This window comes from Hevea brasiliensis, chromosome 15, assembly GCF_030052815.1.
Source record: "Hevea brasiliensis isolate MT/VB/25A 57/8 chromosome 15, ASM3005281v1, whole genome shotgun sequence".
Classification (NCBI taxonomy): domain Eukaryota; kingdom Viridiplantae; phylum Streptophyta; class Magnoliopsida; order Malpighiales; family Euphorbiaceae; genus Hevea; species Hevea brasiliensis.
The window spans coordinates 64060962-64078523 of record NC_079507.1 but is presented as its reverse complement, the minus strand read 5'-3'; the positions used below and the strand labels follow the sequence as shown (position 1 = coordinate 64078523).

Genomic DNA, 17562 nt, shown 5'->3' with positions numbered 1-17562 from the left:
TTCAGTCCATTTGGAAGCAGATTGCTGAGAGAAAAGAGACAAGAATATACACAAAGTTGTCTTCAAAAGAAATAGACTGCTACACACTTGCCCTTTTATTTGGCTGGTTTGCAGATTTATATCAGAAACCTCTAGAGCAGCTATTAAGACAAATTCCTTCATGAAGCAATCAAGAAAGAATTGAGCCAAATCATTAAACTACATTGTTATTCAGTAACTCAGATGCTAGAGCGCCCCTTCGAGTAGGAAATTACCACCTTCTGCTAAACCCGAAACCAAGGCGAGACCGTTCATTTTTATTGCATTTATTTCTCACCAAGTCGGCAATAATGGTGTAGTTTGAGCTGCTTACATTCCTGAAGTAGCAAAACTTACCATCATCATATTTGTAGGCCTGCTGTGTGCTTCCCACTCCACTGAGTACCAAGTTGTTCTTTACAACCATAACACCCTGCCCACTCTGCAGATTTTTTAGAAAGCTGGTCTCAAATCCAAAACCAGCACCTTTTGATTTCTTCTCATTGAATCCCAGTTTAAAGTTTGATTTATAGAAGGAAGTGCCATTTCCTTGATCAAAGAAGTTAGAGTACAAGTCAAAACTGAAGTCTTTTACTGATCTGAATGAACAAATAGAAGAGTTAAGCTTTCTGAAAGAAAGAGTGTCATTAAAATTAATTTTCTGATTCACAACCTGCAAATTCCCATCTTCACCCATCTCCATTGAGTTGCTGTAACTGAGATGTTGATTAAAACAGCAAGTGACCTTCCCAAAGGAGGACTTCACCCATCCATTTGAGGATATGGACCTGCCTGCAGTTGACAAGAATGTTCCATCCAAATCCTTGAAATTGGACACCGAAGAAAAAACAAGAGGCTTACTCTCATGTGCTAAAACCTTCCCTTCGGTTCTTCTGCTCTTATGGTCCAACCAAAGATGCAAATTTGCATCTATATACCAAACATTCAAAGCATTGGTGACACTAAAACCTAACTCATGGGTGTTTCCATCCAGTAAACTCCCTAAAAATGGTGTTATTTCAATATCATAAGAAGGGAGATTGAATGAACCGATGCCAGTAATGGGTCTCCACAGGAGAGGATTGATCCCACCTGTATAAATTACAGTAAAAGGCCATATTGCACCAACAATCTCTCCATCAAGACTAACCACAACCTCCCTAAAAGGACCATTTCCAGGGCTACCAGTAAGATTATTCGCAATAATGTACTCATTAGGATAATTTGAATACCAAGATTCATCATTCTCATGAAAAGAAACATAAACCTCCAGTACAGCTCTGTACACATTTTGAGGAATCTTAAATTCCTTGGACTTGGTAGCAGTTGAATTCTCAATTTCAAACCACAACCCATCGTTTAATGGCAGATTTCTCGAAAAGGGTAAGACCAAATCAGCCTTAGAACCATGCGCATCTTTCGTATTATTTAAGATATCCCCATTATAGCTCAATTTCTCTTCGGGAGGATAAAAATAAATAGTTAGATTGACATGGTAAACACCAGAGTAGGTACTATCAACAATATTACCAAGATAAACAGCAAGTTCTTGAGTCTCATTCTTAACAAGCAACGAATAGTACCTTGTTATGTCCTTCTGCACAGACCAAAAAATTCCGGTTGCTTTAGGCTCTGCCGTGCAGCTTCTGAGAAGCTCTACACCGCCTAACCAAATCCCAAAAATGCGATCAAATTGCCTTCCTTTAGAAGTTGCATTCCATTCAAGGACAATTTTGGAGAAGTGATGAGATAGGCAACGAGAAGGAGGGGTGTAGTTAGCAAGAACTGGAGCTTTGCCATAGGTAGAGCCAAAATCATGCTGGAGAACAGTGTAAGCACAAGATTTAACATTGGGGACATTGATAGGTTTAGTAACTTCAAAGTAAACGGTTGGTGGGGTCTCATTGAGGGGTTTGGAAGCCAGAGTGGAGGAGGGTTCAGTAAGGAGGTTTGATTTGAGTAGGCTGTTGGCTGTGGAGGGGACAGGGTGGAGGAGGAAGGAGATTAGGAGGAGGGGGAGAGAGCAGAGAGAGGTAGCCATGAATGGTTGTTGTGTAGTTGATTTCTGTTGGATCTGTAGTAGACCTAACCATGGAGTGAAGACAAAGCAAAATGTGGCAGCTGTCGGAAATAACAAGGAAGATTGCCGTCATTCATGATATCAAGAGCTATTTATCAAGCTATCCTTTGATTAAAATTTGTCATTCTCATAAATCAGCTAATAAATGTGCAAATTGTGTTAGAATTGGAAATCTTGTACCAGGGTGGATCACAAATCCTCCTCATCAGTTATCCTCTGTGTTAGCCGCGAAAGTTTGTAATCTCTTTTTCTTGAATGATAGTTACCATTTTCTGATTAAAAAAAGAAAAAAAAAATTGTTGTCATAAATGGGTTAAAAAAAGGTGAATGAGAAAGAAAAGGGAAAGACAGAAAAAAAAAAGTTCAAAATTAGATAAAAAGAAGCTGGCTGCCTTTGTTCGTGAATTTTGCTGGCATTCTTTATTATTATTATTATTATTATTATTATTATTATTATTATTTTGCTATTGTACAAATATAATTGATATAGAATTTCATTTTAATTAAAAAAGCTCCAATAATATTTAAAAAATATTAAAATTTTAATTGAATATTCATTATTATGACACTGACAAAGAGAAGTAAATATTAAAAAGGATTTCCAATTCAGAAAGACTTTCAACAAACTGATTTGAAGACTAAGGACTTCATTCCTATAAACAAGCAAGCTTTGGCTCACACATAGTGAAATTCAAATATTCGTATGTCAACAGTACTGAATATGGTGGGGGAAGTAGTTAGATCAGAAAATTCTAATTTATTTCCCAAACCAATGAATTTCATCGGACAATGCAGGAAGAGGTGAAGCATGGTCCCCATTTCCTTTTATACTAATCCCACCACCACTACGCAATGTTGCAAACGCTTCGATCATCTGCCATATCCATCGTCCAGTCTAGCACAATCACATCAACTCCAGTTCCTTTCATATGCTCAACAAGGCCACCATTTCCATTAATGTAGAGAACAAGTGGTGTTTCAGGGCATATATGGATTATCTGCAATTTCAGAAATGCCAATGTATGGTTAAAAAGCAGAAAATGCAATTCCATATCCAGTGTTTTTGTACACTTATAAAGGTTCAAAGCATATGATATTTCTATCAAAATCAAAAGATAAGGCAGTCCTTAGAAGGTAATTATGACATTAATGCATGCAGATAAGGAACTCAAGAAAATTCAAATTCAAAGACTCAAGAAGCTTAGAATTATGGTCCAGATTTCATAGAAGAATACCATACATTATCTATTAGTCCTTCAGAAGTCATAAATTTATGCTTGTTCAAATAAGTTTGCTGCTGATCTAATAATTTACAACTTCTAAGTCTCAGGAGTAATTTTGTAATTTTTTTCCTGATAAAAAAAATTGTGATTTCCAACTTTGCCGGAAAATCTGTCCAGATGTCTTTAAGAGTCTTCATATTTATTTTTAAGTATTATTTAGAGTCCTTGTTAGTTTAGGATAATATTATTAGTTTCAGTTTTGTAGTCCAATGTCTTGAAAGTTTGGGATTAATTTTGAGTCTAAATACGTATGTTTGTAATGTTCACTTCTTAGTTTTTCAGTCAAAAATTCCAGAAATTTTGCCTCTTTGAGTTTTGTGATGCAATACTATCATAGGCGTGATGCCTATGGAAGTTAAGTGTGAAGTTCAAATTCTTTACGTGCTATTTGCACTACTGTTCACAGTGTCATCTGATGTCATTAACAAGATGAAATAAATGGTTGAACTATTAAAAGGAAACAGTTCCGTTATCTGTATGTCATGATAAGATAGAATATAAAAGAAAGTTTTATTCAAAGTAAAAGAACCAGATCTAACTTACTTCTTCAATGTAAGGCCTTTACCAACAGTCCCAAATGCAAGGTGGTAGCTGGTCCACCCCAGGAATCAAATATTGTATGCAATGTGCCCCAGACTCCATATTGCCTGTGTTGAATGAGAGAGGAGCACTCAATACATGTGGTGCTGTATGGCACATACTCTTTATGGTAGTGTATGTAAGAGTTGTACCTCTTCCACTATAGATGTAGCTATTGTCCAAGGTTCTCCAACAAAACCCAAAACTGCAGCACGCCCATCAAACAACAAAAACATAAAAAAGAGTAATGTAAAGTCTATATTTCGCATAAGAGTAGTAAAAAGAAATTAATCCTTAAGAACTTAACTAATAGTACCTGATATAGCCCGTCCCAAAACCAAGTCAACGAGCCAGTACTCAGTCAAAGAGCCAACATGCCGGTCAAAAAGTCAAGCATTCAGTCAAGAGGTCAACAACAGAGAAGAAGTCATGACAAGTGACCACTCCAAGCATCAAATGGCTCAGGCTAAACAGTCCAAGCATCATCAGACTCGGATAGACAAGACCGAGTGTCGTAGGCTCGGCCAGGTCCAGAACAAGCACTAACATGAGTGAACACATTCGACCAATAGCCGGACAGAATGCTCGCCCAACATCCCCGAGCTACACCTAGCCGAGCATTGGAAGAACAAGTCAATAATGGATGCAGCCGCCGAGCATATCAAGATCCTCGGAATCAACTACAATAAATCAAGTAAGCTGACTCTATCAAAGTCACTATTGAATCATCTCTTTCATTCAAATTCAATCAAACTTTAAATTCCAACTTAAGCATCGGAGTGGTTGATCAATAAGTCACCGACCTCACTTTCTCTCCTTGTGGCACAGGTCGATAAGGTATAAAGATTGATCAAAGGAGAGCAGCATCAGTACCCGTAAATAGCTTAAGGCAATACTAGAATGTAATCAAAACTGTAATACAACTGTGGAAACATTACATGACTCGCTACTTTGCTTGGTTGCACGAAGAAAATCTATTGCATGTAACGTCTACTACACAATGTAAAAACTATTACTTAGTGAAATTTCCATTACATACAGAAATTTATGTAGTCATTATTACTTTATTTACTGTTATTTATTTTTTTTACTTCCTCCACCATCTATGTTGTCACTGTTGCTGCCGCCAACAACAATACCAATCTCAGCTGCTGCTGTTGAAATACTGAAATCAGATTGGGCAAATACCAAAATACTCAATCACACTGTTTCTAGAAACTCCAAACCAGGCAGAGGCCCTTGATGGAAAATTGAATAAATTTTGACAACTATCCCTGAATTTATTTAGTTGTAACATTACGGTATCTCAAATTAAAAATGTAACATAAAACACCACAAACTTTCAAATTTTGCACAGTAAAATCCCTCTAACCTCCAATTATCAGTTTTTCAGTTAGATGCTGATCTGGACAGTTCCAACATGGAGCTTAGTCAGTATTTTTCTTTTCTCTCTCAAGTCATGTGTAAATTGAATCATTTTTCTCTTTATAGACAGAATAATTTTTCATGCATAAAGAGAATAATTTTACATTTTTCATAAAAGATGAAAGAAAAATATTGATTAACCGTGATGCGGGAGCTATTCACATCAGTTTCCAATAAAAAATCAGTAATTGAAAGTTAGAGGAATTTTACTGTGTAAAATTTGAAAGTTTAGAGAGTTTTATATTACATTTTAAAATTAAAAGACTGTAATGTTACGATTATATAAATTTAGGAACAGTTATTAAAATTTATTCATAGAAAATTAGATTACTTGGTTAGGAGCAGTTAATTAGGAACAACACAGTAAACTGGCATGCACATGTAGAAATAAGTACACTATGTAATTCCACCAAGAATCAAAGAGTTAGTTCAAGCAACCACCAGTCATAGTAAATTGGGCAGGAAGTACAGCGAAAGGCACGGTTAGAGATATCACAGCAATAAACAAGAACTTCAAAAAGGAAAAAAAGAAGATAACAGAAGTAGAAGCAACTTGGAATTTTCGGGTAGGAGAAGAAATGGAAAATCCAAGGGAATTGTGAAAGTGAAACTCTAGCTGTAGTGAAGAGATGGAAGAGGCCTTCCATCATAACGAACTGCAAGCACTTAATTTGGTGAGTTTGAGTTGGAGGTTTTTATACTCTATCTTCAATTTTCTTATCTTATTTTAGAAAACCATCATTCACACATAAGATATTGTAAATTAGAATATTAATTTAAAAAATATTTCATTTCAAAATTAGTTATCCCTGTTCTTGTTAAAAGCTTAATTCTTAAGCTTGTGTTTGTTTGGACTTTCTAAAAATTAATTAAATAAACAATATTTATTTAAAATTTAATTTCAAATTTATTGTTTATTAAATAAATTAAATTTCATCCCATTGATATAATTTAATTTTCAAATTTATAGTATATTATTTACTAAAATGTACTAAAATAAAAAAAATGTTCATTTAATTTTTTTTTTCTTAAAAAATAAGAATTCAAGTATAAGTTATGTCAAACATAAAAGGGCATTTTGTAACTTATTTAACTATCATTAATTGAGATACATTGGCAGAAGTATAGAGCAGTCAAATTTTTCTGCATATTAACAACGTCAGTTGCATTTATAAAGATCATGCTCCGAAGAACACCAAGAATTGCCTAGGAGAACTATCCAAATTCTATCGTTACAGTGCCTAATGGCTTCAGTTCAGACAATAATCAGTTGCTTTAAACTGAAACACGGGTTACTACGTTAAATTATTTGTGAAGTTCAGCTTTACGCCAAAACCTCCATTAAATTTCCACATGTTTGGGGGAAATGTATGCTGAAACAAGAAGGAAATTTTCGGCCCCATTCATACTCAAGAAAAATCCAGTCCATTTGAAAGCAGATCATTGAGAGAAAAGAGACAAAGAATATACACAAAGTTGTCTTCAAAAGAAATAGAGACTGCACTTTTATTTGGTTTGCAGATTACCCATATATCAGAAACCTCTAGAGCAGCTATTAAGATGAATTCCTACATTGAAGCTATCAAGAAAGAATCGAGCCAAATCATTAAACTACATTGTTATTCAGTAACTCAGATGCTAGAGCACCCCTTCGAGTAGGAAATTGCCACCTTCTACTCAACCCGAAACCAAGGTGAGACTGTTCATTTTTATTGCATTTATTTCTCACCAAGTCACTAATAATGGTGTAGTTTGAGCTGCTTACATTCCTGAAGTAGCAAAACTTACCATCATCATATTTGTAGGCCTGCTGTGTACTTCCCAGTCCACTGACTACCAAGTTGTTCTTTACAACGATAAACCCCTGCCCACTCTGCAGATTTTTTAGAGAGCTGGTCCCAAATCCAAAACCAGCATCTTTTAATTTCTTCTCATTGAATCCCAGTTTAAGGTTTGATTCATAAAAGGAATTGCCATTTCCTTGATCAGAAAAGTTAGAGTACAAGTCAAAACTGAAGTCTTTTACTGATCTGAATAAATGAACAGAAGAGTTGAGATTTCTGAAAGAAACAGTGTCATTAAAATTAATTTTCTGATTCATAACCTGCAAATTCCCATCCTCACCCATCTCCATTGAGTTGTTGTAACTGAGATGTTGACTAAAACGGCAAGAGATCTTACCAAAGGAGGTCTTCACCCATCCTTTTGAGGATATGAACCTCCCTGCAGTTGATAAGAATGTTCCATCCAAATCATTGAAATTGGACACCGAAGAAAAAACAAGAGGCTTACTCCCATGTGTCGAAACCTTCCCTTTAATTTTTGTGCTCTTGTGGTCCAACCAAAGATGCAAATTTGCATCAATGTACCAAACATTCAAAGCATTGGTGACGCTAAAACCTAACTCATGGGTCTTTCCATCCAGTAAACTCCCTAAAAGTGGTGTTATTTCAATATCATAAGAAGGGAGATTGAATGAACCGATGCCAGTAATGGGTCTCCACAGGAGAGGATTGATCCCACCCGTATAAATTACAGTAAAAGGCCATATTGCACCAACAATCTCTCCATCAAGACTAACCACAACCTCCCTAAAAGGACCATTTCCAGGGCTACCGGTAAGATTATTCGCAATGATATACTCGTTGGGATAATTTGAATACCAAAATTCATCATTCTCATGAAAAGAAACATAAACCTCTAGTACAGCTCTGTACACATTTTGAGGAATCTCAAATTCCTTAGATTGCGTAGCAGTCGAATTCTCAATTTCAAACCACAACCCATCATTTAATGGCAGATTTCTCGAAAAGGGTAAGATCAAATCAGGCTTAGAAACATGTGCACCTTTCATATTATTTAAGCCATCCCCATTATATCTCACTCTCTCTTCAGCAGGATAAAAATGAAGAGTTATATTCACATGGTAAACCCCAGTATAGGTACTATCAACAATATTACCAATATAAACAGCAAGTTCTTGAGTCTCATTCTTAACAAGCAACGAATAGTACCTTGTTATGTCCTTCTGCACAGACCAAAAAATTCCAGTTGCTCTTGGCTCCGCAGTGCAGCTTCTGAGAAGCTCTACACCGCCTAACCAAACCCCAAAAATGCGATCAAATTGCCTTCCTTTACAAGTTGCATTCCATTCAAGGACAATTTTGGAGAAGTGATGAGATGGGCAATGAGAGGGAGGGGTGTAGTTTGCAAGAACTGGAGATTTGCCATAGGTAGAGCCAAAATCATGCTGGAGAACAGTGTAAGCACAAGATTTAACCTTGGGAACATTGATAGGTTTAGTTACTTCAAAGAAAACAGTTGGTGGGGTCTCATTGTGGGGTTTGGAAGGAAGAGTGGAGGAGGGTTCAGTAAGGAAGTTTGATTTGAGGAGGCTGTTGGCCTTATGAATGTTGGCTGTGGAGGGAAGCGGGTGGAGGAGGAAGGAGAGGAGGAAGAGAGAGAAGAGAGTGGCAGTCATGAATGATTGTTGTATAGTTGGTTTCTGTTGGATCTGTAGGAGAGCTACCTTTAATTTGGAGTGAAAGAGAAAGCTAAATGTGGCAGCTGTGGGTGATAACAATGAAGATTGTTGTCATTCATGATATCAAGAGCTATTTATGTAGCTATCCTTTGATTAAAATTTGTCATTCTCCTTGATCAGCTCATAAATGTGCAAACTGTGTTAGAATTGGAAATCTTGTACCAGGGTGGAGCACAAATCCTCTGATCAGTTATCCTCTGTTTTCTTTTTTTTTTTTTTTTTTTTTTTCTAAAGTTATCCTTTCTGTTGGATGAGGATAGTTTGTAATCTCTTTTTCTTGAATGACAGTTACCATTCCTGATAAGAAAAAAAAAAAAAAAAAAAAAAAGAAGAAGAAGATTGTCGTCATTGATGGGTTAAAAAAGGCCAGTGAGAAAGAAAATGGGGGGAGAAGTTCAAAATTGGATAAAAAGGAGCCAGCTTTGTTGGCAAATTTTTTGCTGGCTTTTTTTTTTAATTAAAAAATAATAATATTTAAAAATAAAAAAAATATAAATTTAATTTTCATAATTATGAATATTAATTATAAAAATAACTCCAACAATCACTTAAATTGTTCTTTTATTTTTATTGGAATCATTTTAGGTAAGGCTGAATTTTTTTTTTAATTTTTTATAATTTTATTTATTATTATAAATATACCTTTTCCTAAAATGGAATGAAATTAGGGCCAAATATAGTAGGAATCCCCTTTTCTATCTTCCAAAAAAGAAAAGAAAATGGGAGATTTATATTAGCATGTAAATCTCATATGAGAGGCTGAAATTACCATCTCCAATTAAATGAATATCAATTATTCAATTAATAAAGATATTTTTTTAATCCATGAAAATTAACACTCAATTTCACTTAAGATATAAGAATGTTAGCAACTCATACCAAACACCGGTTAGTAATATAATTATTTCTTTAATGTTCATATGTCTCATAATATATATATATATATATATATATATATATATATATATATATATATATATATATATATATATATATATATATATATATATAATGAATTCACAAGTTTTTAATTTGTTTTATAAGATTGATAAATAAATCTTTATTACTATTAGTGGAATCATATTTTAATAAATTAATTTTAGAGGAATTATTAAATAAAATTGAATTAATTCAAATTAATTCTATTATTCTTATTATATATATATATGTAACAATGAATTAGGAAATATCAAAATTAAAGAAATAAGAAAAATAGAATTAATTTGAATTAAGACAAGATTATCGAAGTCATAGCTTATTATTAATTTTTATAATCATAAAAGATTTTATTAATATAAAAATAATTTTACCAGATGAAAATATTAAATATATTAATTAATGTTTATTTTAATTATTAAAATTCTATAAATATCGTTTTTAATGCTTTTTAAAATTTTTAAGTATTTCATTTAATTATAAAATTTTATAATTATATATTTTAAAATTGATAAAAAAAAATTTAAAATTATATTTACGAAATAAACATAGACATTGATCTAGTTTTCAAAATTTGGCATAATTCTCCCCTTGACTAACTCAATCCTTGCAGCTTCGACATGCATGAGGAACTGAACCATGGTTAGAACTTGGAATGGCTGCCAACCCAAATTTCCCAATTTCATTTTCTTGTTCAGACGAGGAAATTTCGTAGCTAACACATTGTGATTTGTTTCAGCAAGCGACCAAGGAAGAACATTGATGTTTAGGCAAACAATTCTTCAATGGATTTCCCACTCGAAGCAGCTCATTTTGAGGACTATTAGTTCCAGTAATTTTCCAGAGTGCTTCACATATCAAATTCACATATCAAATTTTGTCATTGCGGTTACCTTTTCATTTCTCTGAATAAGAAAGAAATTGCTCTTAGATGTCTGACAAGGCACGTTTTTGTTTTTCTCCCAACCAGAACATGGGAAAACAGAAAAGGTTCTGATCACTAAATGCGGTATTCATTCTAAACCCACCTTCCATTTATACACCATCTAGGCATCCACTATATTATATAGCAAAAATGTGTATATATATGTCTAAAGACGTGAAAGAATGAACATTAAGATCGAAGAATGGTCTTATAGAGATTCAATGAAGAGACCGGTTTAAAACTGACAATTGACCAGAGTCTCCGTTCAACAAGAACAATTCCAGAGGAACATATGGAGAGTCTAACGATGATCCAAACCTGTAAGTAGGCTGAAGTAACTTACTACCCCTGGCACACTGAATTGTTAAAAGACGTGGTCCAGTTCTCATCTGCCAGACCTGCATGTATTGATCGATGAATACAAACATATGCAGGTTCATATATTGAACACGCTCAGAAAATTCATAGTACAAGCAACATCACAAAGTATAGTTTGCATATATTTGATAATCTATCAAATAAAAGGCTACTCTCCAGCTTGAAGGAGAATGACAGTCAAGCAAACCAGACTCTGGATGCATAGAATATGCTGTAACAACTTGGATTTTATTTATTTATTATTATTATTTTAGGTGGGGAAAGTGAGGGCTGAGGCTGCAAGTATGTATTAAACAGGAAATACAAAATAAATAAACTAACAGATAAGCATGGCTCAACTGATCATGTTACCACATGGAACTAAATAATAAGATGATCAGTTGAGGCAAGTTAGACCTCATAAGAATAAAAAACTAAATCCCTGATAAAATAAGTCCCAGAAACATCTTGCATGCAGCAGTGGCCAGCAGATGGCCAGGTTATGTCTCATGAGGACTGGTTTTAGAAGCCAATGTTAAAAAGCAATTTGGGAAAAAAATGAATGGCAAGGTCTATGGGACTTGTATCATTGTTGAAGCATCAAATCCAAGGACAAACACATAAAATCTAAAATGATCTCATGGGAAGTGTAGTCATCAGTGCTCTGCACATTATATTTCATCCATATGGTCCCCATGCTGGGAAAGGGTATGATCTGCATCCATATAGGCTGCGTGTATTTGAAAACTAAGGAGGCAATAAAGAGTGCAGATTTCCTATAGGGCTTTCATTTAGGTTTATGTTTAGATTTTTGACTTAACTGTATATAGAAATATGGTTAATGTTTTTAATACAAAAACTATTTCAAAGATAATATCTCAAACTGCATTCCTCACTAAGAGAAATCTTTAATTTGGAAAAATATAAGAAAAGAACACCTCATCTAATGATAGAATGGGGAGAGAGAGAGAGAGAGAGAGAGAGAGAGAGAGAGAATATACCTCAATAATTCCTTTCCAAGGTGCATGAATAGCTAGACAGAGACAATAATCACTCTTTGATGGTTCATAATAAGAGGAGCTAGCCCCAGCATTGTCCCTTTTAACAAGCATCTCCATGAAGAAACAGCTAGCATCACGATATCCCTGAGAAGGAAATGATGTCTAGCGTTAGAGAAGAGATTTACCAACCTGGAAAATTTTTATTTAATGAGTCCTGAGAGGAAACCTTCCATAGTCGCACAACCACAAGTGCTTGAGTATCTAAGAGCAATATACGACCAAGTGAATCTGTTATTGCAGCCAATGTTCCACTCGGTGATAGTGTGAGCTTTTCCCCTTTCCTTGGGTGATCCCTTAAACATGTCAAAGGAGAAGCTGCCACGTATTATTGTGACAGTAAATCATTCAACAGAAGTTTTGAACAGAGAATACATAAATGATTTCAGAGACTGCCATTAAGCATACATAATTTTACACCACAAGTACACACAGCAAAGAGCTCATGATAAATTATACAAGTACGACTTACTTAAGGCTCCATTTGTTTTGTAGAAAAGATTTTTATGAGGGTATCATTTTCTAAGAAAATAACTTATTTTTGTATTGTTAGATTGCAATACTGAAAATCAATTGGAAATTAATTTTTGGCGTCTTACATTCATTGGAAAATATACTTCCCCAATATATAAAACTATGAAAATGTTTAGAGCTATAAAAATTTCATATTATCCATTTATTCTTGAATATGAGAAAAATTAGACCAAAAGAAGGGTATACTGTGGTTGTTGCTAGTGGCTGGAGGCAGCCACTAAATGGTCAGTAATGGTCAAGGATGAGCAATGATAGTTGGTAAACTAATGGTTATAGACTTATAGGTGCCTTCCCTTCCCTTTTAATAAGTTTGTACAGGTTTGGAAAGTGCTTTCCACTTTATGAAGGAAGTCATTTTCCTAGAAAACGGTTTCGAGGAAAATATTTTCTATCAAACAAATGGAGCCATGATGAAAACAAGCTCTCTCTCTCTCTCTCTCTCATGATAATCCTGAAGAACAACTGACCATTTGTTAATTGATTATACAAGACACAGGCATAAGATCATTACCGAAATATAGGAACTCAACTCAACTAAGCCTTTATACCAAAAATTTGAAGTCTGCTATATGAATTCTCCTTCTCTACTCTAAACGATTTTGGGTTAAATTCTCGGAAATGTGTAATACTTCTAGGTCATGTTGTACTACTCTCCTCCAGGTTAATTTAGGTCTATCCCTTCTTTTCTTTTTATCATCTAACCTAATGTGCTCTACTTGTCTAACTAAAGCCTCCGTATATCTACGCTTCACGTGACCAAACCATCTCAATCTCCCTTCTCTCAACTTATCCTCAATTAGCACAACTCCTACCTTTTCTCTAATACTCTCGTTACGGACTTTATCTAGTCTAGTATGGCCACTCATCCACCTTAACATTCTCATCTCCGCAACTCTTATCTTAGACACATATGACTCCTTCAGTGCCCAACACTCCTTCAGTTTAGGTCCACCCCTTCTTTTCTTTCTATCATCTAACCTAATGTGCTCTGCTTGTCTAACTGGAGCTTCCGTATGTCTACGCTTCACATTACCAAATCACCTCAATCTCCCTTCTCTCAACTTATCCTCAATTGGCACCACTCCTACCTTTTCTCTAATATTCTCATTACGAACTTTATCTAGTCTAGTATGACCACTCATCCACCTTAACATTTTCATCTCCGCAATTCTTATCTTAGAAACATATGACTCTTTCAGTGCCCAACACTGACTATCATATAACATGACCGATCATATAGCTGTACAGTAAAAATTTCTCTTCAACTTATTGGGAATCTTACGATCACATAAAACTCCCGTGGCACGTCTACACTTCAATAATCCGGCTTTAATCCTATGACTAACATCCTCCTCACATCCCCCATCTACTTGAAGGACTGAGCCGAGATATTTAAAGTGATTACTTTGGGACAGTACCACTCCATTCAAACTAACTCCTTTCCTATCACCAGTTCGGCCTTTACTGAACTTGCAATGCATGTATTCTGTCTTCGTTCTACTTAACTTAAAGCCCTTTGACTCTACAGTACTTTTCCAAAGCTCTAGCTTTCTATTGACTCCTTCTCGCGTCTCATCTATCAGAACTATATCATACGCAAACATCATGAAACAAAGAAAATAAAAAAAAAAGGGAAAAGAGTGAGAAAAAATTTATAATCAAGAAAGCCAAGATATAAGAATAAGAAAGCTCGATGGATACATTACATCATCTGTAGAAGCCACGCAAATAACATGTCTGACGTAGTAGCTTTCTTTCATCATATACGAATAGAAGAAAGGTGAACATAGCTATAACTAATATCTTTCCCAATAATTATAAAAATTAGTCAACCAAATTGAGTTTGCCATTCTTGATTAAGAAAAAATGAGCTTCCATTAATAAAAAATTGTGATTTGTTATGAAGGTATTCTCTCTTATTATTTCATTGAGAAATTGATACAATATTTATACAAGAGTTTCCTAACTAACTAGGAATATAAATCAGTAAAACTATGCTACATAATCAATATGTACAAGGAAATCTAACTGTCAAGGAAAACTAATTATTTAGGAATCCTAATCACTTAGAATATATGATTGATATAGATATAGTCAACTTGTTAATCATACCCAACTTGTTATAGATATAGTCAACCCGAGCTCTATTCAAAGCTTTTGTGAAGATATCTCCCAATTGGTCTCCGATTTTAACATGACCTAATGAGATAACCTTTTCTTGAATCTTGTTAGGAACGAAATGCTCTGATACCATGTTACGAAGGTATTCTCTCTTACTATTTCATGGAGAAATTGATATAATATTAAATCCCTAAAATTATGCTACATAATCAATCTATACAAGGAAATCTAACTATACAAGGAAACCTAATTACTTAGGAATCCTAATCACTTAGAATATACAGATTCTTTGAAAACTTGAATATTGCATGAAATATTAACCAAGCAAAATTGTGGTAAAGAAATGCTTACTTAAATGAGTACATTGTTTGCAGATGTTTTCAATATTATATTTCAAACATGTAGCATGAATATCATAATACATCCAAAAAAAAAAAAACTGAAATGAATAAAATATAAAGAAACTAAATTCACCTTTAGCAAATGACTGAGGCTTTGCTTCTAACTTTTTGGTTGATGCTTGTTCACTTCGCCATATCATTTTGGAGAACGAAGCTATTGTTGAGAATGTTGCAGGCACAACTTTTGACAGAATAGCTCCCACTAGAGATTTGTTTCTGTTTTCCGAAAGTCTTTCAACAGATTGAAATTAAAATTGGTAAATGCGATACCATTACAAAGAAGTTATGACCAAGGAGGAGTAATAGTGCAAAATCAGCAGGGTATCATAGAGCAGAATATACTAGAGTGCACACCTGTAAGCTGAAATTACAGCATCTTCTCCAATAGTAACTGCACAATAGTATGGTTGACTTGACTGTCCAACAATAAAAGTAGCTGAATTCAAATGCCAGAAATGATGGATAAATCACCAAAGCATTACCATATAAGAAGAAAAAGGGAATATTAAGGATATAGAACCAGTAAATGAACAAAATGAAAACCAGTGTTTACCTAAGCACAAAGAGAAAGGGCACTAATACAGATGAGGGTGCTTTCACAATTCAAATCCAACTATTGCATCAAGGGGAAGAAGATAAATTAGAGAACATTACTGTTGATTACACACACACAACGTATATGAACATATGTTATCACCTGAATTTCCATAAGAGGAGACGGCATTATGCCAGTGATGGCTGCATCAGCGCATAACCCATATTTGTTAACATTCCATAACTGGTAAGGTAATCTCTTGAATGTATTTTCCAAAGCTTTGGAATCCCTCTTGTTGGGCTTTTCATCCCAAAACTGAGAATGTGTTTCTTGAAACCATTCTTGCAGCATATTCTACATCAAGCAAGAAAAGAAATGTCAAAATGCTTCTTTGAAGTAAACAAAGGTTTTGAGATGGATGATTTAATTTGCAGAAAGATGGTGGTGGTTAGGTGCATTAAGAAGTGTAGATGGAGAAATTATTTTATTTTAATGATTCTCTATAATAATAAATGTAATAGCGTAAATATAGACTATAACAATAGAAAAAAGAATGTTAAATATACTAAGATTAACTAAATTATTTAATAAGATTCTAAACTCAAAGAAAATGCCGAATGAATGGAGAGGAGTATTTTTTTATTTTTTTTTTAATAATCTCTCTCAATCAATTTGGTTTCATGCCCTGTGCTCAAAACTATGGCGATCTCTTTCTCTATTAAGAGATGGAGAGGAGATAGAGAGAAAAAAAGAAAGACATATTTTTTTTTTTTTTTGGAGAAAAGCTTGATAGTGTTCTCTGAGAGATGATGTAATGTGTTATCCAAAATCATTTAGAGAAATCTTTGGAATGAAGGCTTACTTTAATCGAGATGAGTAATATCTGACAAAACATGTCTCATTTAGAAACCAGTTCAGCACTGATTGTGAAGCATAATTGATAATCATGATCTAACAACAGAGATGAATTCTCTCATTATCTCGAATTACAACTCTTAATACTATAATAAATATACCTAAATATCAGAGCCATCAAAACGAGCAATTACACCAGGAATAACAATAGAAATCTCCTCTGAGGATGATGTATGACGGGTCAAATCTTTCTTAGTTCCACGGACTCTTATTTTCAGAATCCGACCAGGATACACCATCTGCACTAGAAATAAAGTAACAATTTTTCTCATAAAATAAATCAAATTTTAGCTGAAAGTCAGGGAAAGATAATCAAACTCACTAACCTGTCTATGAACCAACTGGCCATCCAAAGAATATAACGAGAAATACCCACAAGAAGTTCCCACAGCAATCACTCGAATCTCGTCAAAGACCAGCCACTCCAGAGCGGTGATGGACTCGGACTCGATGGGAGACAAATCGGGTCGGATCTCGAGGCGTGGTCCATCGTCCCAACCTGTAACTAAGATGAGAGAGCGATTTGCGAGGGCAAGGGAATGAGTGTCTAGAGCGCAGAGAAGGTTAGGGTTTTCGACCAGCCACCCTTCCTTTCCCGCCCCAAGGTCGCCCAGCTCCTCGCACGCTACGCAGGCTATCTCCGTTGTGTGACTCCTTTTACACGACATCGTTTTTGCGTCTACTGGGGTTTTTCCAGTTTCTTGCTTTGCTGCGAAGAGGAATAATCTAATGACCGCAAAAAAATAATGACTGCAAAAGCATGATACGACGCTGTTGAAAACGCGCCGTTTTTGTGAGATTTCAAAAAATAATCAAGAAGGAACGACGTCGTCTAGCGATTTGGATTTCCA

At 34.7% G+C, this 17562-nt stretch overlaps 2 protein-coding genes, 1 long non-coding RNA gene and 1 pseudogene across 3 annotated transcripts; all 4 read right to left on the bottom strand.

The window, feature by feature from the left end:
- Window positions 1-2317, bottom strand: LOC110670299 (peptide-N4-(N-acetyl-beta-glucosaminyl)asparagine amidase A-like). The gene has a single exon (XM_021832290.2). The coding sequence runs from the start codon at window positions 2057-2059 to the stop codon at window positions 251-253; it is 1809 nt and encodes a 602-aa protein (XP_021687982.2). The 5' UTR covers window positions 2060-2317; the 3' UTR covers window positions 1-250.
- Window positions 2318-2621: 304 nt separating this feature from the next.
- Window positions 2622-5372, bottom strand: LOC110670379 (uncharacterized). Its single transcript, XR_002497875.2, has 3 exons — window positions 4277-5372; window positions 3925-4165; window positions 2622-3096 (listed from the first exon to the last, which is right to left on the bottom strand). It is a non-coding gene; the product is annotated as an uncharacterized LOC110670379 (long non-coding RNA).
- A 1124-nt stretch (window positions 5373-6496) lies between these two features.
- Window positions 6497-9166, bottom strand: LOC110670306 (peptide-N4-(N-acetyl-beta-glucosaminyl)asparagine amidase A-like). The gene has a single exon (XM_058137315.1). It carries the CDS (start codon window positions 8864-8866, stop codon window positions 6992-6994), a length of 1875 nt encoding a protein of 624 aa, XP_057993298.1. The 5' UTR covers window positions 8867-9166; the 3' UTR covers window positions 6497-6991.
- Window positions 9167-10899: 1733 nt separating this feature from the next.
- Window positions 10900-17379, bottom strand: LOC110670349 (uncharacterized; annotated as a pseudogene).
- Window positions 17380-17562: the final 183 nt, after the last annotated feature.

Coding starts and splice junctions, on each gene's coding strand:
- LOC110670299 (XM_021832290.2), bottom strand. CDS start 2,059: ATGGCTACCTCTCTCTGCTCTCTCCCCCTCCTCCTAATCTCCTTCCTC.
- LOC110670306 (XM_058137315.1), bottom strand. CDS start 8,866: ATGACTGCCACTCTCTTCTCTCTCTTCCTCCTCTCCTTCCTCCTCCAC.